Source organism: Sceloporus occidentalis, unplaced genomic scaffold, assembly GCF_023333645.1.
Source record: "Sceloporus occidentalis isolate IW3139 unplaced genomic scaffold, rSceOcc1.0.p SCAF_22, whole genome shotgun sequence".
Classification (NCBI taxonomy): Eukaryota; Metazoa; Chordata; class Lepidosauria; order Squamata; family Phrynosomatidae; genus Sceloporus; species Sceloporus occidentalis.
In genome coordinates this window covers 7,400,842-7,425,518 of record NW_028317002.1, presented here as the reverse complement: position 1 = coordinate 7,425,518, position 24,677 = coordinate 7,400,842, and the positions used below count along the sequence as shown (strand labels likewise).

At 40.7% G+C, this 24,677-nt stretch overlaps 1 protein-coding gene across 1 annotated transcript; it reads right to left on the bottom strand.

Annotated features, from left to right (window-relative positions):
* Positions 1 to 1,754: 1,754 nt before the first annotated feature.
* LOC149300954 (protein-tyrosine sulfotransferase 1) lies at positions 1,755 to 24,416 on the bottom strand. The gene is made up of 4 exons (XM_089484490.1): positions 23,578 to 24,416; positions 13,686 to 13,884; positions 2,403 to 2,453; positions 1,755 to 1,805 (listed from the first exon to the last, which is right to left on the bottom strand). Exons 1-4 carry the CDS (start codon positions 24,414 to 24,416, stop codon positions 1,755 to 1,757), a joined length of 1,140 nt encoding a protein of 379 aa, XP_089340616.1.
* Positions 24,417 to 24,677: the final 261 nt, after the last annotated feature.

Sequence of the window (24,677 nt, the reverse complement as noted above, 5' to 3'; positions counted from 1 at the left end):
CCCTGATACGCATGTGCATAATATCAGTCTGAGACCTGGAAGCACTGCTGATATTATGCACATGCGTATCAGGGAATGGTACACGCCGGGTCTGAATACCTCGAGCACTACAGGCGTGGTAGGTCTTGTTAATGATATTTCTTGCTATAAATATGATTTCCTGATGAAAGTCTAATAAACAGACTGAAACGTTGATTAGGAAACTGCAGTTTCTGGAGTGATTATTAAAAGAAGTCCCTGGAGTGCCGGTAACTGTTTTTGGATGTTCTATATATATATACATATACATATATATATAAATATACATACACACACTTTACCAGATCAGCAAGCAAGTTTATTAATTTATATTTTGTATTATTATGCATGTGTTCCTGTATATGTACCAAATATGTATTCTTGGGGACTGTTTTTTTTTTTTTTTTTGACCAAACTATGGTATTTACCTTTTGAAATGTACACGCCTTTCTCCTGATCCCCTCCCACTCGGGCCTCCTACAGCCATATCTCCGCCCCTTTTCACCTAAAACATCTTTCTCCTCTTATAGCATAAGTTGTGTGCTAGCCATCTTCGGAGACCAAGCACTAACCCACTCATTTTAATCGATACATCCTCTTTTGCAGGCTGAAACCACTTAGCCCTAATTACTGCTACAAGAAAGCTACTACTTCCTCTTTTTACCCCCCTTTTTGCTGCAATTCCCTAAACTACTCCCTTAAATTGTAAGTTTTTTTAGCGGGGCCCTCAAAGACCCACCATTCCTGCCAGGAACTTTGTGTAAAAGTAGCATAAGGCTAGATGGCAAGCTTTGCAGCAGGTTCCTCCACTCCTGATGTATCTGTATGTATTAATGTATATTTGTTTTGTATGTGTTAACTGCCACGCTTTAATTGTACAGCACTGCGTAATTTGTTGGCATTTGGTAAATAAAAGATAATACACACTTCAATTGTTGTAGACAGATTTTGAGGCCATTTAGCTTTATTCAGTTAACTCAGTAGAGGTACGACTTCACTTCGAGGGATCAATGTCTCAGTAAGTGGAAAGTTACTCTATGTGGCATACGAGAGCCTTATTGCATGAATGTATTGTGACAGTCGCTTCTATAAAGTATGGCATACATAAAATTACATGGTTAAAAAGCATTTTCTCAAGTTAAACAAAGTGTACAGCCAATAAAACCGGGTTCTACAGGTTTTACCCCAACAAAGAACAACCAATTGACTTGTAAAAGTAGGATCATAAGAATCATGCTACCCAAACTAAAGGCTGATACAGTAATAGTTTTATTGTATCGCAGTAGTCAAAAATTAAACATGGCCCATTTCTGGTAGTTGCCCAACTTCTTAAAATATGAGTAGCCCAGGGGGCAAATGTGACTCATTGACTGCCCCCCATGTAATCTGGCAATGTCAAATTATTGTATAGCTAAAGTCTTGTGGAAATATAAACTTTCAAATTCAGACAATAAAAGCCAATAGTATTGTGTAATTGCAAAACAGCTAACATATGTTCCCATGAAAGTTCTATTTCAGAATAAGTATTATTCTCATACTATAACCGTGAATGTCAGCTCAGTCTCATACCCTGATCCAATTAAACCAACATGTCATTATTATACATACAAGAGATCAGCTAAGTAAGCTTGGATCTTGGATATGGTCATGAAATGCAATTATAAATGCACAACCCCATGCTGATGCATATTAATGTTGTGTAGCATAGTGTTTAGCAAAAATAAATAAACTTTGCATCATACTCTTTCTTGCTTGCGAGTTAACTTATTTAGGCGACTTATTCCTGCCTTAAAACGAACCAAAAAAATTGACTTAATCATATCACTTATTTTCCTAAGGCTTAAGATAGATCAGCGAGTCATCCGGGGACATCTGGGAAGTATTAGCTTAATTCAATGTAGTCGTAAATCCATTGGTTTGCAATCCAAATCCCTGACTAATCACCAAATGATTTGATAAGGTTGGTATGGATGAACACAAATGGCCTGCTGACTTCAACCCCATCGAACACCTTTGGAACGAACGGAAACAGATTTTGCGAGCCAGGCCTTCTCATCCAACGTCAGTGCCTGACCTCACAAATGCTCTTTTGGCTGAATTATCACAAATCCCTACAGAGCCCATGGTTTTCATATAGATGTGATGGTCAGGTGCATCTGTTGTGGGATTACCTAGCATACTGGTAAAAACCTGAAATGGAGGAATCACCGATTGTGATGCTCCCAAAATGCTCTATAAAATATTAAATAAAAAACACAAGTGTCTCATGTACTTCAGAAACTTCTTGGGTAAATGGTCTGCCTGTCCCATAGACTTACAAAGTCGCAACATGAAAGACCAAAACAAATAGGTTCATTTTACACCTATAGAAGGAAGTGTCCTACCTGAGGTACTTCTTTCAGGAAATCAGGCAGTTGAAATTCACCTTTATAGACCTGCCAACAAAATAAAAAAAAATTCCAGGATGAAATACAGCTTTGTCAAGTTCTGAGATTGCATGAAACTTGATATTGCCCAATTGACTTTGGCAAAGGCTGGGCAAATCCCAGACATCAAATAACTGGGCTCTTAAAATAATAATACGGATGGTGAATTTTTGTGCTCTTTGGGGATCCTTCTCTTTCTGGCCCTTAAATAAATAAAAATAAAATTAAACTGCCTTCATAAACTGTCTTTATTTAAACATTTCATACTACATATTTCCATATACCTCCATGTATTCTGCATGCATGGTGATGCCACTAGTCCAATCTACACATATTGACAGGCATGTCTACATGTTTTTTTATTCCTGGAACAACCTGTAGCAGTTACATCATATGTATATGTATTTGTGTAATATATACAACAAGGCCTTATCAAACATGATCATGTTCTATATGACAAATACTACCCCCACATTGGAGCATTTAGTGCTATGTGGTTCAACTTTGAGGACAAAATGTCCACTTGCTGTCTAATATATGCCACCCACTGACAGGTGCCATAACAACAAGATTATCAGTGTCATTCACTTCACCTGTCTTTGGTCATAATGTTATGGCTGATCAGTGTACACTATATGGACAAAAAGGTATAGGGCCACACCAACACAACTGAATTCAGGTGTTTCATTGTCACAGGTGTATAAAATCAAGCACCTTGCCATGCAGCCTGCATTTGCAAACAAAAAATGGGTTCTTCTGAAGAGCTCAGTGAATTTGAGCCTGGTAGTGTGAAAAGAAGCCACCTTTGCAGTAAGTGAGTTTGTGAAATTTCATCCCTGCCAGATATTGTAGTGAAACCGTTTAGGAATAAAATTATGCAGAAGACCACATAAGATCACAGAAGAGGGTCACTGAGTGCTGAGGCGCATAGTGGGGTAAATGTCACCAACGCTCTGCTGATTCCATAGAGTTTCAAACTTTCACTAGCATTAGTATCAGCATCAATTACAAGGGCAAGCATCTGATCGAGTGGTGTAAAGCACTCAGCCACTGGACTCTGGAGCAGAGGAAATGTGTACTGTGGAGTGATGAATCACACTTCTCTGATGGGCCAGTCTGGGCTTGGCGGATGCTAGGAGAACATTACATGCTCAACATGCTGACAATCTAATTTCACTGGATATTCATGAACAATGCTGTTGCTAACCTTACATTTTAAATAAAGTGATCACAAGGAATATTCCCACAACACAATACCCATTCTATACACTTATCTCAGAAATCAGTGACAAATCTACATAGCCTTTCCTTCCAGGCACCATATAGTAAGCTATTTCCTCAACAACTTTACTTGGACATAAACCTCTGGTTTAGATTCCAGTTCAAAGCGTTGTTGTAAGCTTCAAGAAATTGGTGTTTACAGATATATCGGTATCTTCACGTGATAGAACACTTTATTAGCTGAAAACATTGCTTGGACTCCTGTGCATCTTACTGTATGTAAATCATTGAAGGTGTTTAGTTACTGGTGTTCTTCTGTCTCTAACTCCACCTCCAGCTGCCTGTAATGAAAGCAGGAAGCATACAATGGAATGCTTCTCGCACATTCTCAGCCAAACTCCCATTCTAGTCAATGAGAGCTGTGCCTCAACTTAAAGTAGTAAACAGCCAATCACATGAATGCTATCGGAACACCTGGTGCTTCAGTGACTTCAATAAGAGAGAGTCCTTCTGAGCATGTAAAAGAAGTTGACATATAAATGATTCTTAGTTTCAAAAGAGGTTGGAGAGAAAATGAAAACCAGACAGAAGTCTCAGTTGAGCACCGAAAGAATGCATGCTCATATTTGTATGCAATAAAGAGTATTAGAGTTTATACAAAATTGACCACATGAATTAAACACAATTTTGGCGATTAGACTTTGATTAATATTTATTGTATAAGCCAATAAAGTCCATAAAAATGTTTTTTTTGAAAACCATTAATACCATAGGCTCAATAAAAATATTAAATTTTTTAGGACCTGAGACAACATTTTTGAATAGTCTCTTCAATTTAGTTTTCATGAAAAATTAACTCCGGTTACTACTAGCTTATAAAAGGGTTATATAGTAAAAGCAAACACCACTTTGTATGTAGTAAAATTGCTTGCATAAATATAGTTTACAGACATTTTTTTCATTTACCATCCAAAATGGATCTGTATGTAGTATGATTCTAGGCCCTCCATGTGAAGCCTGTAAAAACCCCTTTAATAAATTAGTAGCACTAGACTGGGGAGATGGGCCACTTTAAGAGGAATGTAGCACAACAAAGCTACCAACTGAGGCTATTCATCTTAAGGGCAAAGAGTACCATGATGAGCTCTGCCTCCTGACAATATGTGTGGGAGCATGCAAGGAGAGAACAGGAAATAGATCGGCTTCCTGAGGACCTGGAAAAGCTTTCTCAAAAAAATAAAGCAGACCAAATTAAAAGCTTTTACAGTAACATTCCTGTTGCACGGAAAGACGTCTGTAGTTTATAATATATATAATGTCTGTAAATGCAGAAATTATTATTGGATGTTTTGTGAAAAGAAAAATCTACTTGCCAAGAAAAATAAAGACTACTCACGTAGCCGCAAAATCCATCTTATTTATACCATAAGTGTCAGATTTCTGGCAGTGATGATTAATATCATCATCACCAAAGTTGACTGCAATGTTTTCTTACCACCATGTTTTTGAACATGATCAATACAATTATGCAGAGGTAGTGATACTGTTCTTGATATGGTCCTGAGAATGACATGCCTTGTATACATAGATATATATTTATCAAGCAAAATAAAATACACCTGTCAATACGGACAGGCTCCCTTATTTGCATATGCCGGTTTAAACAGCTTTGAGCAGAACCGAGAACCTAAGCAATCTACCTACATACAGCTGATCTTGTTAGACAGAATCCGTGTAGGACAGGAACAGGTCTGACCCATGTACATACACATTTTTTGGTAATGTGTATATATACATACACACACACACTCATGTGAAAAAAGTACAATGGAATTCTATGGTTTTATATATCAAGACATAACAATCATCTGCTCATTGCAAGATCTAAAAACTAGGTAAATAAAACCTCAGATCAACAATAACACATGACATATTATGGAGCATGCCATGATTTATTCAACAGAAAAAGCCAAAATGGAGAAGCCATGTGTGAAAAACTGCTTCCATAGGAATTAAGATGCTAAGTAGCAGACAGGTGCTGCTTTTTAAATGCCATGGATCAATTGATATCAGTAAGTGCGACCACGTCTATGAAAGCCGAAGTTTTAGCAGTTTGCTGGTCTGGCCATCATTCTACAGTGAAACATGCAAAAGTGGAAAAGTTGCCAATCTTCCCAGGAGTGGACAATCATCTCAGCAAATTCACCCCAAACTCATATTGTGCAAATTCATGACAGTACAAGAAAACGACTAAACAAGTATGGTTTGTTTGAAAGGGTTTCCATGAGAAAGCCTCATCTCTCTAAAAAAACAAAATAAAAATAAAAAACATGGCAGCACGGCTTAGGTTTGCAAAGTTACATCTGAACAATCCACAAGACTGGAATAAGTCCTTTGGATAGACGAGACCAAAGTGGAGATGTCTGGCCATAATGCATAGCACCACATTTGGCAAAAAACAAACACTGCATATAAACTTAAAACACCTCATACCAACCGTCAAGCACGGTGGTGGAAGGGTGATGATTTGGGCTTGTTTTGCAGACCTGAGAACTTTGCAGTCATTTAGCTGACCATGAACTCCAAAGCATTCCAGAGTCAAATGTGAGACTGACAGGTAAAGCTTGGCTGAAATCAGGTCATGCAACAGGACAATGATCCCAAGCAAACCTACAAAAGAAGGGCTGAAAAAGAAAAGAACCAAGTTGTTGCAATGGCCCAGTCAAGGTCCGGACCTCAACCCAATAAAAACTCCTCTACAACAGGATGAGAGAGTGATAGTCATATAGAAAAACGATTACTTCAAGTTATTACTAGACTTGGGCACCAGGGGGCTCTTCGTGTTCGTCTTCAGGAAAAAAAAAAAAAAAATCTTCGTATTCCGCGAATATTCGCCCGTTCCTGTCTTCTCTTCGGGCGAATATTCGTGGACTTTCTTCGTTTTTCCCGGTTAAGGAAAGCTCTGGCGCCAGGAGTTTAAATGTCCGTATGTGCAACTCTATTGGTCGTCAGCAGGGGGCTCGGGGACCTGCTGGGGACCAATAGGCTCGCTCGTACAGACTGTTAAACTCCTGGTGCCGTAACTTGTCCGGCAGATACCATTGGTCTCCCTGTTCTATCAGTTAAATGTCCGTACGAACGACCAATAAAGTCGCTAGTACGGACATTTAACTGATAGAACAGGGAGACCAGTGGGATCTGCAGGGTAAGTTGCAGCATTAGGCTCCTAGTGCACTTCTTGCACCATAAGGGGTTAAGGGGCCGTGCGAGTGAGCCTATTGGTCGCTTGCACGGCCCTTTAACCTACGGATTCCCGCTCCAGTTATCTAACGCAGCATCGAAGGGGTTAACAGGAGCGGAAATCCATAGGTTCGCTGTCAGGGGTTACAACGGCCGTGCGAGTGAGCCTATTGGTCACCTGCAGGGTCTTCCTCTGGCATCAACCAATTGGTTGATGCCAGAGGAGGTCCCTGTAGGCGACCAATAGGCTCATTCGCACTGCCCTGTAACCCGTGACGGCGAACCTGCAAATTTCCACTTCTGTGAACTGCCGTGATGCCAAGGTAAGTTAGAAGGGGGGGAGACTGGTAGACGAAGACGATCACGAAGATCTTCGTGGTGTGTGTCTTCGTCTTCGCCTACGTTTTACCGCCGCTGTCTTCTCTTCGGCGTGTCTTCGGAACGAACACGAAAACGCACAAGTCTAGTTATTACTGCTAAAGGTGGTTCTAAAAGCTACTGAAGCGTAAGGTGTACTTAATTTTTCAGATGGCTTCTCAAATTTGGCTATCATTTGTTTAGGGCTGAAACAACTAATCGATAAAATCGATAATAGATAATTAAAATAGTTGACAACGATTTTCATTATCGATTAGTCAAATCGATTTTTATCGATTATAAAAAGATTTTTTTCAGAGCAAATGCTCTGAAAAACTCCTCTCCTTGTATAATCCGACCTCAAACAGAGATCGGATTTTAACACTAGAATCCAGATCCAGGGACCTGGATTCCCCTCACTGTCGGCCGGCGGGTGTCCGTGCGATACGCACAGACAACTCCAGTTCCATACACCCCTCTGACTCCTCCCCCCTCCCATACACCACTCCACCTTTCTCCCGACTCCCTGGTGTTTTGTGAACCTCCGTTACTGACGTTACTACCCTTCACTTACGCTGAGGCTTCTATGAAGCTGCAGTGAAAGTGCCTGTCAGCAACCGAAGTTCACAAAACACCAGGGAGTCGGGAAAAAGGCAGAGAGGCGTATGGGAGAAGGAGGAGCCACCCTCCCAAACACCACTCTGGCTCCTCCCCCTCCCATACGCCACTCTGCCTCTCTACCCGGCTCCCTGGTGTCTTGTGAACCTCCGTTGCCGACAGGAGGCAGAGTGGAGTATGGGAGGGGGGAGGAGGCAGAGTGGTGTATGGGAGGGGGGAGGAGGCAGAGTGGTGTATGGGAGGGGGGAGGAGGCAGAGTGGTGTATGGGAGGGGGGAGAAGGCAGAGTGGTGTATGGGAGGGGGGAGAAGGCAGAGTGGTGTATGGGAGGGGGGAGAAGGCAGAGTGGAGTATGGGAGGGGGGAGGAGGCAGAGTGGAGTATGGGAGGGGGAGGAGCCAGAGTAGAGTATGGGAGGGGGAGGAGGCAGAGTGGTGTATGGGAGGGGGGAGGAGGCAGAGTGGTGTATGGGGAGGAGGCAGAGTGGTGTATGGGGAGGAGGCAGAGTGGTGTATGGGAGGGGGAGGAGTTATAGTGGTGTATGGGGGGTATAATGAATTTCAGGGTAGCAGAGTGGTGTATGGGGGGTGTAATGAATTTCAGGGAGGCAGAATGGCATATCTGGGGGAGTTAGAGTGATGTATAGGGAGTATAATGAATTTCAGGGTGGTGCAGGGCATTTATGGGGGGGCGGAGTGGCATATCTGGGTGCACAGTGCCATATAGGGAGGTATAAGGCATAAATGGGGGCGAGTGGCATATTGGAAGTTATAAGGCATATAGGGGGTATAAGGGATATCGATATTAGGCATATCAGGGGGGCATAAGACATATCTGGGGGTAAAAGGTATATCAGGGGGCTCAGTTGCATATCACTGGCATATAAGGAGTATAAGGCATATCGGGGCACAGTGGAATCTCTGGCATATAGGAGGTATAAGGCATATATGGGGGAAGAGTGGCAAGCTGGGGGTAAGATGTGCATAACTGGGGGCAGTTTGGTAAATAAAAGAAAATATAAACAAGGCTTTTTTCTCATAGTTTTTATTAAATATGAAAAATAGTTAACATTTGAATTAATATTTACTAATAACTTTGCATTAAAACCTAGTTTGAGAAACACTGTGTTTGGGTTGTGTAGCTTTTATTATGTCAGTAAAATAAGAAGGTGAATAGAGAGGGGCCATTGTGATAATGAGATGAAAGTGTAAATTGTACATTTTTTATTACATTATTTTAAATTTTATTAATGGAAAAAATAATCGGCCAACTAATCGATTATTAAAATAATCGTTAGTTGCAGCCCTACATTTGTTGACTAAATCGCGATGTTGTAATATGTTACGTGCTGTTCATCTGAGGTTATATTTACCTAATTTTTAGACCTACTATGGAACAGATGACTTATGTCCTGAGATCTAAAAACCATAGAATTCAAAGAGGATGTACTTTTTCCACACAACTGTATACACACAAAAATATATACCGTATATCACGCACACCAGATCTGCAGTGCAATATTACGTATTTATATATAATTGTAAAATGTAACACAAATCTGCTGGACTGCTATTAGTAATATTTACCGCAAGCTCACAAATCCAGCCCCTGTGGCTATGAGATGCCGTGCTGGACTGTTGAGCATTAAATGGGTTAAGGAATGTTAATCATCGTGTGTTTGGTATAGTATGTCTTAAAACAAGGTGCCCAATGCCAAACATTTGACTCATGTTGGACAATTTTCCATCTGGCAAACATTAGCACTCTTACAGCACTGATTTTCCATCTTGAACTATGCATGCTTTGTCTTCCACTGCAAAGACCTTTGGACCACTCTTGAATCAGCAGCAAGATGCATATCTCAAGCATTGGTTTCCACACCACATTTTGGTTCCCCTTATTGTAGCGTTGTTTGCATATTTTACAAATGCAGGTATCTATTGTAAAACATGCACATAATGGAGTTAGTGTATAAAGGGTGATTCTGTTACAACATCCAAAGACTGGTGTCACCCCAGCAATTAATTAAATGCTCCTGTTGACTGGTCCACTTTTGAAACCTTTTATAGAAAACCCTACTCATGTCCACTACATTTCATCCGAACCCAGGCGGCACTTTTGAAGCCCTTTTTTTTTTTTATATAAAGTGAAAGAGAGAGAAAGGGGCGCTTACCAAGCTGTCAGTACCCACTCGGCGCCCCTCTCTCTCTCCTCTGCGGCAAGTCTCCCTGTTCGGTCTCGGTGCCGGCTTGTAATGCTGAGTGACGAACAGGGAGACTCGCCGCAGGATTGCTGAAAGCAAGGTAAGTACAAGGGGGGGGTAGATAATGGGAGGGGGGCGGCAATTTAAAATTCGCCCCCAGGCAGCATTTTGCCTTGGGCCGGCCCTGTCCGAACCCCTCGTTTAAGAAAGCCTTTTTAACTTCTACAGTTGGACTGGTGATAAAAAGAACAGATTTCTATTATTGAGAATAAATTCAGCCTTTCAGCAGTATATGGCTAGTCCTTAGATGGTGGTATTAATGAATCTGTATTACTTTGGTTCAGGAGTGGCCTATGGGCCCACGGACACAACCAATAACTGTTTTATGCTCTGGTGTCAATTCACAATTACTATGCTACAAAGCTATTAAATGTATATGCAATGTTGTTCATAAAAAGTACTCTCTCTCAAGCAGCACATTGATATTGATGGAACTAAAAAGGCTTTAATTTCACTTTGTTGATGCTTATGTGTCATGAACATGGGTAAAGATTTAAAGATTATCTCTCTACTGCAGAAAAAAATTAAATCATCAGCCTGAACGTGTTTTGTGACATAATTCTGAATTTATGGATGTGCTGGTATTTCATAGGAAATCAATAAAGGTTGTGATTTTAGGAAAGTTTCAGTTTTTGAAATTGAGAGGAAGATTTCTAACTTATGATGATGCACGGACTGATCTTCTAAGAAGCGATCAGTACAGTCCAATCGCCAAGACTAGTCGACTGCTTATCATGGGCAGTATGATAAGGATTGTGGGTGGTTGACAAGTAGACTGGGGGTAAACTCAAGATAACACACTAAATGGCTAATATGCAGCCAGTTAATGAAATTATATATTATAGATGAAAGATTCCAACATGTATTAGAGGATGTAAACAGAAATTAAATATTAGACACACAGTTGTGCATATGGTTTGTTTGTACACATCTAGCATGTAGGTCTGTCAATACCTAATTGGTATGGGAAAGCCACGTATTGTCTTCAGCAGTTCCAGGACCCAATGTGTTCCCTCACTGCTTGGTTTACAATGCATCATTTTTCTATTTAGCCATAACAAATTAAATAAAAAATTTGACTATGTACAGCTAACCAAATACTAAGGCTGGCCAATAGCCGATGCAGGCTTGTGACAACTGAAACATGGATGTAATATGAACACATCTGCAACAAGAGGCTTTGTTCATTTTACTTGACTGGGAAGAGTCCAGGATAACAAGAAGGTTTAACTAGCCATGAAAACAACAAGCGCACATACAGTTACTGTCCTTGTGCATTAATGTGGAGGCTTGCAGCACCGAACAGCCCTGAAATCATTCAAGTCGTGCCAACAATAAAATCCCCAAGGGAGAATGAAAATGGAAGATTGTATTACAATAGCAGTGGATGAGAGCTTAAGTATTACATTTCCTTTTAATGATTTCTGGCTACGATGGGAATGTCTCTCTGGTTTAATGCAGCAAGGGAATTAAAGAATGCAGACAAGTCTGCCCTAGCCACAAAATGCCAATGAATAATTACAGCCACGATACAGATCCATACATATAAAAGACTTGTCATTGGGGGAATTGTCAGTCGTGCCGGGCAGGGCTTAAGGCAAAGGTCCAATCAGAGTGGAGGTGTGTACGCGAGTATAAACACCCAAACACATATCTTTTTTGTTCTCTTCAACACCACAACAGTAAATAAGGTGGAACGTAACTTCATATATTGAACATAGGCAGTCCTCAACACGATGGATGGTGTTTTTGTTGTTCCACCAAACAACTACCGACAACTAAAGTCATTAGTGCCCACATGGAATTAAAAAAAAAAAAAAAAAAGGAAATGCCGATCTCAAGGCGTTCTGGTACATCCGACTGAGAAGGGTTGCTGAAAGATTAGGGGAGATGATGTAAGGAAAACCTAAATCTATTGGCTCATTTACAGTGGAGATTTGTACCCATGTGCAGCACATCCTGAAGAGACATCACGTCCCAACACACAGATGACATGTAGCTTGAGGTGGGACCTGGGTAGGAGGAGGCAGCAGCTAGTTCAGCTACCCTAGACCAAATAGTACATTAATGCTTACAATAATATAGATCTGAAACAAAAGTTCTCAATGATATTAACAGACACAGGCAGAACAATACCCATGTTTCCTGCATTGTATAAGCAGCACCAGTTACAAAGATCTTTAAACTACATTTGGACAAATTAGATGGAGCAGAATGTTACCTGGCAGCCATTAGTGTCCTGATGCTGTATTCCAGCTTTGATCCAAAAGCCTATTAAGGTTACGCCTGGATGAGTTCTCCCTATTTAGCAGGAATAGTCAGCTTTTGCACAAAACCGATCATTTAATATTGATTTGCCTAAACCTGGGGTTATTTGTATATTTGTATGTGTGTATGCCCTGAAGTTTATCACAAGCAAACTGATAGCATCCAAAAGGTCAGGTAATACTTTACTCAAATGGACATCATCTTAATCAATGGAAAACAAATGGTTCCATGCTTAACACAAACATGCATTAACGTTAATGATGCACTTAAGCTGCCAATCATTTGCGTCTGCATTACCACATTGATAACTCGTTGAGCAAAATCAATTCTTCACAATTCTATTATTTAATAAACCGCTACAGTCTGTTCCATCAGACTAGTGATACACATGTACACGCCTATTAACCACAAGGAGAACGCCATTGAACATAGTTCAAGGTGCATAGAAGGGTGTATTATTAAATTATACATATATGTATAAAATCCATGGAAGCAGAATATAATTAACCCCTAAAAGGCCAAAGCTGTTTTTTTTTTTGGCTTTTGTTTTTTTAACTAAAGCATTTTAAAACTTTTGTCATTTTTTTTCTAAAACCATTATTTCCCTTTCACTTATTTGCTTTATCCACACAAAATCACACACTGTTTTTGAAGACATATGGGGATTGCAATCGATAACATTTCTACATGTATACTTTATCATATTAAACAACAGAAAAATACTAGGGGAAAGCAAGATGGGTTACATTATACTGTTAGATAGATAGAATTTCCACACCCAATATATATATAATTACTATACAGCACGTTTTATTTAAATTCTTTACGCCCAAGTTTACCAAGTAAAAGAGGCAATTTTCAGACTTGAAAGACATTTTTTGTCTGAGATAACCTGAAAACCACCATCGTGCACATGTATTCATTCATCTATGGTGCTCGCTGCCAGCCTCCACCATCTGCCCTTTCATTTTGTATTCTGGCATGTAGTTTAATGGTTTACAAAATGAATGTGAAACATCTGACTACTGACTGAAATGTCTTTTAGCTGAAAAATTCAATATTTCACTTAGTTAATAAAGACGCCTTCTTCATAACAACGTATACTAAGTCTGTCCGTATTCTGCCATATAATGCGTAGATTATAAATGCATAGTATTCTATAAAGCACATGCAAGGAAATAAGGCGTCTATGTACTTGGTGGGAAACATAGGCCATTTAGTAGAAATGGGGGATGAGGCAGGGTCAGGGTAAGGTAATGCTGGTTTAAAGACTCACCCGTCTTGTGTTGTCAATGACCTTCTGATCTGGCTTTCCATAGTTGGGTGGATTGGCATACGGATCATAACCGAGTTTAGCCAACATTGGTGCAATGACAGGCATGTCCCGTAAAACATCTGCTGGGATCTTGCCCACCCATTTAGACAAGGCTTCCACATTTACTGGCTTGATGACCTGGTCAGTAGATCGCTCAACTCTAGGGAGAAGAAGGGGGAAAAAAATGCAAAAGCTTACTATTATTGTATCTATAGAGTAATCACAATTATTATGGTACTGCTTAACCACATGGAAGTCAGCATGGTAAAGACTTAAACAAAATGAGAAAAGGGCAGGTATTTCCACAATCAGACCAAAATCCTAGACCATGTATGCACAAGTATATAATACAAAGCATTTAAAAAAGATAAGTATACTTCTGGAAAACATATGTTCGAGAGGTTATCCAAGGACAGGATTCATTTTTATCTTTCACTATGCAATGTGTCACTGTAAATCTTTCCTTGTTTTTAATTATGTAAAAGGTTTCCAGTCTCACTGATTGCAATGATCTAAAAATGCTGTATAATGTAATCACAGTGAATTTTATACCCTGTAATACATACGCCTTCATCCATATATTACACAATTCATTAAAGTTTAAAACCATAGCAAAATGTTCCAGAGTCTGATGGCCTAACACTGGCATACAGTTTAATTACAAAGCAGTGAGAAAACAAGAAAAACCAAGAATAAAAGCTTCTAGTGCGTAAAATATAGTGCGCTATACAATAATGTGGGTTAGCATTAAGGAAAAGCCAGTTAAAGCTCATTTTGTTTCAATAAGCGTTCTTTATCTGCAGCTAGAAACATAGAAAGTGACGGCAGATAAGAACCAGTAGGCCCATCCAGTCTGCCCAACCTCTGAGTACTTTCCTTTAGTACCTGCCCTTATCCTATATCTAGCTTGGCCTTATGCCTATCCCATGCTTGCTTAAATGCCTTTACTGTATTAACATCTACCACTTCTGCTGGGAGGCTATTCCATGCGTCCACTACCCTTTCCGTAAAGTAATATTTTCTGATGTTACCATTAAACCTTTGCCCCTCTAGCTTATGGCTATGTCCTCTTGTTGTGGTAGTATTTCTCCTTTTAACCCCTTCGTGACAAAGGCTGATTCTATTTTTTGTACCCTTCGTGACAATGGCTGTTTTATCGTTTCTGCGGTGTTTGTGTTTAGCTGTAATTTTCTCTTAACCCATTTACTAAACCCACACAAGTTATATATAGTTTTTTTCAGGACAAGAAGGGCTTTCTTCAGACACCATAATTTTTTATATATGATGTAATTTTCTATAATAAAAATAATAAAATATGACGAAAAATTGAAAAAAAAAAAAAATTCTCACTTTTATTTGAAAAATCTTTTATTCATCATAAAAAACTACTGAAAAAACCTGCTAAATAGATTCTACTATTTGTCCCGAGTTTAGAAATACCCAATGTTTTTATGTTTTTTTGCTTTCTTCTACACGTTATGGGGCAATAAGTACAAGTAGCGTTTTGCTATTTCAAAACCATTTTTCTCTGAATCTGGTAATTCTGTCTCCATGTGGTATTTGGGGCATCTTTGAAGCCAGCAAATTAAATTTACCCCACCAAACCATATATTTTTGAAAACTAGACACCCCAGGGTATTTTAGATGCTGATAGTTTAACCCTTTCCATGCACTAATCCTACCACCAACCCTTGTCAAAGTTTGTGATAGTAATTGTTTTTGCTGTTTTTTAAACATACTTTGTACTTCAGGTGTAAAATTACAGCTCCTGGTACATGTCACTGTCACACAACACGATATGTGTTCAGCAACATCTCCTGAGTACATTGATACCCCACATGCATGGGTTTGTCAGATTGTTTGGGGGCAAAAGGGCCAAATTTGGAACATGCCTCCTCAGCCGTATACCGCTGCATGGCAACAATTGCAGCAAAAATAGTAGGGAAGGAAAGGGTTAATGGCTCTAATAAAAAAAATTAAAAAAACCCTAAAAAAAAGTACAAAAAAAAATAAAAAGTAAAAAAAAATGTAAAAAAAAAGAACCCCAAAAACAATTGCCACTATGCAAGATCACTGTTTATGCAGTGATCAATGGCAATGAAGGGGTTAATATTAAATGGGTGGCTCTTATAAGAGCCTTTGGATCAATAATAATATATATTATTGAGAATACCTAAAAACACACTGATCTGTCTCTCTCCCTCACTAGAAGCAAGTGAAGGAGGGAGGCAGATCCAATACTGATCAAAGGCAATGTTTAGAAAACATTGCCTTTGATTTATCAGATCATGATCACTCTTATGAGTGATCTGACCACTAGGGGTGTTATTCACTGGATGTCCATGACATCCAGCAACACCCCCCCCCCCCGATGATGACAGCAGGCTCCGCCCCCGGCTTGATGGGCGCCGCCATCTTGAAACACCGCATGTGTTTCGAAGACGCCGGCACCGGGAAGGTAAGTTGAGCATTTAGGAAGCGATCGCGAGTCGCTTCCTTTGCTAAACAGGTGTTGCAAAGATGCCTCGATACTGAGGCATCTTAGCAACACCAGCTAAGCAAAGGAAGCGACTCGCGATCGCTTCCTAAACCCGTTTTTCGGCGGCGGGCGCCGCCATGTTTGAAAGACGTGCAGTCTTTCAAACATGTTTTTTTATTTGCTCCTAGGAGCGATCGGGGGGGGCCGGGAATGTTTTTTTTGGTGTTGCTCAATGCCTCGATGTCGAGGCATTAGAGCAACACCGTTTGAGTGAAAAAAAATCGATCACGGATCGATTTTTTCACCCGTTTAAAGACGTGCCGGTCCTGGCACGTCAATTGTCATAATCGTCACGATTTTCGGTGACGTGCCCGGACCGGCAATTGTCATCAAGGGGTTAAATAAACTATCTTCCTTTACCTTGTTGATTCCCTTTAAGTATTTAAATGTTTCTATCATATCCCCCTGTCACTTCTTTCTTCCAGGCTATGTAGGTTAAGATCCTTTAACCTGTTCTGGTAAGGTTTATCTTGTAATCCATAAACCATTTTAGTAGCCCTTCTCTGAACTTTCTCCAACATTTCTATATCCTTCTGGAGATACGGTCTCCAGTACTGTACACAATACTCCAACTGAGGTCTCACCAGTGATCTGTACAACGGCATGAGCACTTCCCTCTTTCTACTGCTAATACCTCTCGCTACCATTGTTGTCGATTATGTGACTTTTGGGTGACTTTCCCCTGCTCAACCACCACACGGCAATGCTAACGAAGTCTGTTCCTTCTTAGACTTAGTCTATGTGTCCGGCCGAGTGATTAACAATGTGCCATTCTTTTGTTTACCACAGCCATTGTAATAACGAGTTAGGGTGCCAGACCCCTAAGATCCTAAGATAACTGCTAGAACACAAAAAAAAAATCCTGAAAACATCACATTATGCAAAAGCTAGAACTGTAATTTATTTTTAATCCGATACCAGTATTAATAACAATATTTAAAAAAAATAGTTCCCCTTTAACCCCTTCGTGACAAAGGCTGATTTTACTTTTTGTACCCTTCGTGACAATGGCCGTTTTAACATTTCTGCGCTGCTCGTGTTTAGTTGTAATTTTCTTCTTTCCCGTTTACTGAACCCACACACATTATATATTGTTATTTTCAGGACAAGAAGGGCTTTCTTTAGATGACATTGTTTTGATTGTATCATATTATTTACTATTAAAAAAAAAGTATAAAATATGGTGAAAAATTTAGAAAAAAATGACTGTTTCTAACTTTTAGTTGAAAAATCTTTTACTCATCTATAAAAGGTAATGAAAAAACCTGCTAAATAGATTGTACTATTTGTCCTGAGTTTAGAAATACCCAATGTTTTTATGTTTTTTTGCTTTTTTCTACACATTATGGAGCATTATCGAGCACCAGAAAAAGAACTGGTGGAATTATTTCCTACATGATTGGTGCAGGTGAAGTACACATCTATGTGGGGTATCTGGCAACTTGAAATTATTTAGTAAAGCAGTGCTGTGGAAATAGCACATCATGAGATCACTGGATTGCATACCCAAGACTTTAGAGCAGACCTGGGCAAAGCACGGCCCGCGGGCCACATCCGGCCCGCTGAATAGCTTGGACCGGCCCGCAAAGAGTGTCCTGGTGACTCACCAATGAGTCCGGTGTCCCCCCCCGCCCCGGTCACTTACCTTAAACTCCTGTGTTGGAAGCGTTTGTCTCGGGTGCCGGCGCTTTACGCTGGGCGCCGGCATATGACGTCAGACGCCGGCGATCAGCAGTGAAGCGCCGGCACCCGAGACAAACGCCTCACGCTTCCAACACAGGAGTTTAAGGTAAGTGACCGGGGCGGGGGGGGAGATCCTGAGAAGGGGGGGTTAGGGAGTTAGAGGGGAGATACTGAGAAGGGGGGTTAGGGAGGGAGGTCTTACTGTGTGTGTGTGTCTTACTGTGTTTGTGTGTGTGTGTCTTACTGTGTGTGTGTATCTTACTGTGTCTGTGTGTGTCTCACTGTGTCTGTGTGTGTCTTACTGTGTCTGTGTGTGTCTCACTGTGTCTGTGTGTGTCTTACTGTGTCTGTGTGTGTCTTACTGTGTCTGTGTGTGTCTCACTGTGTCTGTGTGTGTCTCACTGTGTCTGTGTGTGTCTCACTGTGTCTGTGTGTGTCTCACTGTGTCTGTGTGTGTCTCACTGTGTCTGTGTGTGTCTCACTGTGTCTGTGTGTGTCTCACTGTGTCTGTGTGTGTCTCACTGTGTCTGTGTGTGTCTCACTGTGTCTGTGTGTGTCTCACTGTGTCTGTGTGTGTCTCACTGTGTCTGTGTGTATCTTACTGTGTCTGTGTGTGTCTCACTGTGTCTGTGTGTGTCTTACTGTGTCTGTGTGTGTCTGTGTCTGTGTGTGTGTCTCACTGTGTCTGTGTGTGTCTTACTGTGTCTGTGTGTGTCTTACTGTGTCTGTGTGTGTCTTACTGTGTCTGTGTGTGTCTTACTGTGTCTGTGTGTGTCTTACTGCGTGTGTCTTACTGTGTTCATAGCTTATTCAGTTATTGTAATAAATATTTTAGCCCATTTTTTAGCTCAAAATATTTTTTCCTTTTTTTTCTCCTCTAAAATCTAGGTGCGTCTTATCAGCAGGTGCGTCTTATAGAGCGAAAAATACGGTATGCACTCCGAAGCCTTGTTCATTTTGTTCACTTCTGTGCTGTGCTAATAGTTATTCAGGCCTTACTTATTCAAGCACCTCTACCAATGACGTAGGCTTGAATAACTTTATTAAACAGCACATAAGTTAACAAAATGGACAAGGCTTCGGAGTTTGTAGTTTGTAGAGGTCTGGCCCTCTAAAACCATTCCAATTTCTCATGTGGCCCCATGGGAAAATTAATTGCCCACCCCTGCTTTAGAGTATATCACCCCTGGGCAAAAGTGGCTCAGACTTTGACCCGATTTTGAAACCTAAACATGGCTCCATAAGGCATTAAGAAGACAGCTTGTCTTAAGCTGCGAGCACAGACATCTTTACAGAAAAGGAACTACTGTGCTCTTGGGACATGTTTTAAAGCCCTAGCAATCCACAGCATTATGTGTTTACTTGAAACAGAGACAGACGCATGTTTTGAAGACCACACTAGTGAATAGTTTGCCTACACACGTTTGTATGTTTTCAAGCTGGTCATACAAAATAATGAAAATACAACACAATAATGAAAAAACAGTCAACTAATGGAAGGAGGTTAAGTCCTTCATCCATATATACATAGAGATACTTTGAATTCCCAGAAAATGGAGATCCTCAGCTGTCATTGATGGATTGTCAGGTCCTGGAAACAGATAAGAACATGCTGCCAAAATAATACATTTGTTTAGCTCTCTGGAACATAAGGTGATGTTTGCCTTTATACGGCGATGTCACAACCGTACATAATGCCATGCTTTGAAGACCATCGTAACCTTTCTGACTGATAACCATACCAGGATAACTTTATGGCTCCAGTCACCCCAGAAGAAGCTCCTAGCAAAGGGGGGGGGGGGGGGGGCAAGGCTAAACCAATGCTCACTATTTCAGCAAAGCAGCGTCTGTATGCTTTTATCCAAGCAATGCAGGTACTTCAGAGGGCTTTTCCCAAGCAAAAAACAACTCTTGCAAATCCCCATTAACGTCTAATTCAAAATGAGACCTACAAAGCTACGGCTTTAAAACGTACAGGATGTTCTGCGTTTAAGTATGTTGCAACTTTGCGGGAACCACTAACAACAAGTTCACAAAGATGTGTTAAATACCATTATCAGAGACAGCTTGTCCACTAATCTGTTACCGAGCCGGTTTTGAGAAACTCTTGCAAAACCTTTTAGACTTTCTAGGCGCCGGCAGATGTGAAGTGAAACAAGTACAAAGATTGAATATGTGACACAGTCCAAAACTACACAAAGCAGCTATAAACAAATAACTAATAGTAATACAGCATTTGCTAGATACAACCAACGGGGCCAGGACGAACTGAAGTATCTAGAGAGCTACAGCTCCTGAGATGTTACTGCTGGCACTTGACTTTTTGTGCTACATTACATTTGATCTTTCTGGGGGTATATATATATATATATATATATATATATATATATATATATATATATATATATATATATATATATATATAAATATATATAAACGTGTTTCCAGTGCAAAGCTTGAAAAGTGGTCTTATCACCATAGCAACTAAATAACTAGCAGATTTGACCAAGCTTTCCAGAAACAGCAAGACTACGGTTTACATTTTCAGTTTCTACAGAAAACAGAGGAGTTAAATGATACTTGAATTTAGTTTGTTGGTGAATTTGAGCATCTTGAAACCCACATTGCTTATTATATTACGTCTCACCCGCTTCCACGTTAAATATGACTGCATTATTTATAGAGCAGCAGCAGATTCTGTAGCACAACTATGGCTGGGGAAGAGTGAACGTGAACACAAAACATTGACAATATACAATTTGACAATAAGATTAACGTAGGTTAATACATACTGGTACATGATGAGAAGAGGGTCCTGCTCATGCGAGTTTACAGTCTATTATCTTGATGTCAAACAAAGGATTAGCAGCAAAGTAATGCATTAGCACTAAAGTCTGCGTGAAAAACTCTTTAACGACATTAGACTAAACAAAAGATCTGTGCTAAACAGAATGACAACGTGCTGATGAAGAATCCCTTTCTGCTCAATTAGTAAATGCCCTTGGTTTGAATGGCAGGTAGACTACACAGTGTATCTTTTCTTGATGAATGCCAAACACGTTATTCAAACACATTTTCCCCGCATACAGAATGCGATAGAATGCAAGAGGCTAATTACACAGTCCTCGGCTCCCATAAATCCGCTTCTAGCTCCCTTTGGAAATCCGCAGCACAGAGTGGCTCCAATTAGCTTTACTGAAGAAATGAACAACGGCACAGCAGCACATGTTAAAATAAATAGCTGGAGGCAGAGCAAACTCTTATCTTGGACACAAAATAGATGAGAAAGAACGGCAGTCCAGAAATTGAGTGTCTAAGGCAAACATTTTAGCCTGATCTACAATTCCTTGGAGGAGCTTTATTTTCAGTCAACACCTGTCAGTATACGATTAAGATTTCTTTTTGTCCAAAGAAACTTAACCTGGATTTTATTTGTTAGATGATAAGACACTTGCAATAATCTCACACGGACATAGGGATTTAAATTTTCAACTCAAACAAAACATATTACTGGAAAAAGAATTAAAAATTTACTAAACAAAACAAGCACGTCTGTTTAGTCGTTTATACTAAACATACAACCTATCGTGCAAAACACTCAGCAGAGATCCTATATACTAAATGGTTTTTTTGGGGGGGGGACATGGTAGAGCACTTAGACGGCCAGGAGGTCAGTGGCACAGCTGGGTGATGGAAGTGTTTCTTCGCAATTCACGTCATCATGGGAAAATGTCCTCAGTACTTGAGCATGCAAAAGGCCTGAAGTTTTAGAAGACTACATACAGTTTTAGAAGCCTGATATTTGATTAGCCTGCCTAGTCCAGTCCTTTTGTGAGTGCAACTTACACATCTTATTATACCTACTTTTTTGACAATATTACACTATTGTTTTGTTTTTGTTTTCTTCCCTTATGTGTATGCGCTCCATCATTTTTGGTTGACTGAAGTCGCCTTGGCAAGAAACAAATTGGTATTACTGCCATTTTAATGCCTGGGACAACCCAATTGGTATTCATTCACATTTTCAATTTAAAACATATATGAAGAATGGGAAATACCTTAAAAAGGAGCACTATATTAATAAACCATAACGGAATGGCCATTTATTTTAATCTTAAGGTTTAACTCCAAAGAAAGCCCCAAACCTTTGCAGTTTCCATGACAACAAGCCCGTTAGAATTCATCATTCCTAGAAAAGTATATCAATATGGCACCACTAAAATATGATCATGGGAACTGAGCAGTACTAGAAATAATATTTCTAGTATTGTACCGTATTTGCTCGATTATAAGACGACCCCCCAAAATCTGAATATTAACGTAGGAAAAAAAGAAAAAGCCTGAATATAAGACGACCCCAAAGGAAAAAAGTTTTACCAGTAAATGTTAATTCATGTAAACTATTTTTTTTAATAAAAGCTATGATTGAGAAAAATATTTTTTTTGTTTTTATTTCTTGTATTTTCCAACCTGTCCCCCAGTTACGCACATCTGCCCCCAGGCTTGCCACACCAATATGGCACTGTGGCCCATGATATGCCTTTTAACCCTCTATATGCCACTGTGCCCCATGGTATGCCTTTTGACCCCCTATGTGCCACTCTGCCTCCAGAAATGCCTTATACCCCTATATCCCATTCTGGCATTTAGGGGGTTAAAATGCATATTATGGGGCAGAGTGGCATATAGGGAGGTATAAGGCATTTCAGGAGGCAGAATGGCATTAAGGGAGTTAAAAGGCATTGTATAGAGCACTCTGCCTCCAGAAATGCCTTATACCCCTATATGCCACTCTGGCATTTAGGGGGTTAAAAGGCATATTATGGGGCAGAGTGGCATATAGGGAGGTATAAGGCATTTCAGGAGGCAGAGTGCTCTATTAAATGCCCCCTTAACGCCACTCCAGAAATGCCCTATGCCCCCATTTAACACACACACACACCCTATACCCCCATTTAACTAACACACACACACACACACTCTCTCCCCCCTCTCTCCCCTCAGCCCTCTCTTACCGGTGCTTCCAGCCGGGTCAGCGGGTTGACGTCGCCTTCCGCTGCAGCCGGAAGGAGGTGGAGTTGGCAGCGGGGGTTTTTCTGCGTCCGTCGCGGATACCTTCCCCGGCTGTCAGAGATCAGAGTTCCCTGCACCGGTGTGGCACTGATCTCTGACAGTCGGGGAAGGGCTACGCGACGGACGCAGACAACCCCCGCTGCTAGCCACACCTCCTTCCGGCTGCAGCGGACGTTGTCTACGCGGATCGCGTAGACGTCAACCCGCTGCCCCGGCAATACAGCAGGAAGCACCGGTAAGTGTGTGTGTGTGTGGGGGGGGGGGGGACAGGAGGATCCAGGTCCCCTGCAGCGGTGCGGGGGATCTGGATCTTAGTCTCCTAATCAGACCTCTATTTGAGGTCTGATTAGAAGACGACCCCGATTAGAAGACGAGGGGTATTTTTCAGAGCATTTGCTCTGAAAAAAACCTCGTCTTATAATCGAGCAAATACGGTATTTAGTTCTGCATGTTTCAGGTTTAGTAGGGTAGCTAGAACAGCACCTTCAAGAATAAGCCCTGAAATGAGTCACAATAACCACAAATCTGGAGAAATAAGATATTAGGAAAAATACCTACTTTGACAAGGATACACCTCCTGCTTTTCCGATCATTTCTTCATGATGCAGAACAGCATCGTTCCATGGGATAACGAGGAACTTCAAAAGCATTCTCATCCAACGTTCAGGATGCAAGACAAGCTGCTCATAATGCACTAGCATGCACCTGTCATACCCCACTTCCATACACTGGTTATACATCGTCTCTATGGCACGGTTCCACTTGGTTAAGCAATCTCTGTAGCTGTTCAGGTCAAAGCCAGCAATGGTAACCTTCCTAGAAATCATTGAGTGCACAGATGCCCGTCCATCCCTTACCATTAAAAGAAATTTGGCATTGGGGAATATTTTGGCCAAGTAAGTTAATGATTTTAAAGCAAATGGGTCTTTATTACACAGATAAGGTGCAGGTTCTCCATGTTTAACAATGATTTCCAGTAAGAAAGCCTGCATGGCTGAATCCAACACATCGTCCGTAACACCCGCTTCATCTAAACGGATCTTCTCCTTACTCGATCGTGCCCACATCTGTTTGACGGCCAAAATCCGTGGGATAACTCTGGTTTCTTCTCCACAACGGATTTCAGGGTGTGCGTCCAGCATAGCCCTCATAAGTGTAGTTCCGCTGCGGGGCACCCCTCCAATAAATATTAACGGCATATCCTTGTTATAAGGAAAACTAGTGTTGGCCCGGGCATCAGTCCTTAAAGTTGCCTTTGGACTATCGCTTTTAGCAGGCTGGCTGCGCTCCTCTATTCGGTGGTGGCACTCCATTGCGTGTTGTCCTAAATAGAATACGGTCACTGAACTTATAACAAGGCAGGCCAGTAATAAGTTCTGCTTTAGCTTCCCGATCATTTTGGCTATGGAGGAGAAGACAGACGTACGCTTCAATGTTCTCTTTGCAATGTTATGCCGAGAAGACTCTATTCCAACCAGGTGACTGCCATCTGCCACATCTGCGAGAAACACAAAGAACTTTAGTTACTTAAGGCAAAAAAATAAGAATACGAATGATCTGATTTCCCTATGGTGGCATATTTAACCAAGATGGATCAGAAATGACGGCTGCAAACCACTTCAAGGAAAGCTATTTGCATAATGAAGCATTTGTTTATT

Bases quoted from the DNA above. Each gene is read 5' to 3' on its own strand.
- LOC149300954 (XM_089484490.1), bottom strand. From the start codon at position 24,416: ATGATCGGGAAGCTAAAGCAGAACTTATTACTGGCCTGCCTTGTTATA. The intron at 13,885-23,577 runs GTAGGTATTTTT...TCTTCTCCCTAG, and splicing joins GGAGGTGTATCCTTGTCAAA to AGTTGAGCGATCTACTGACC. The intron at 1,806-2,402 runs GTAGGACACTTC...GTTCGTTTTAAG, and splicing joins TCCTGAAAGAAGTACCTCAG to GCAGGAATAAGTCGCCTAAA.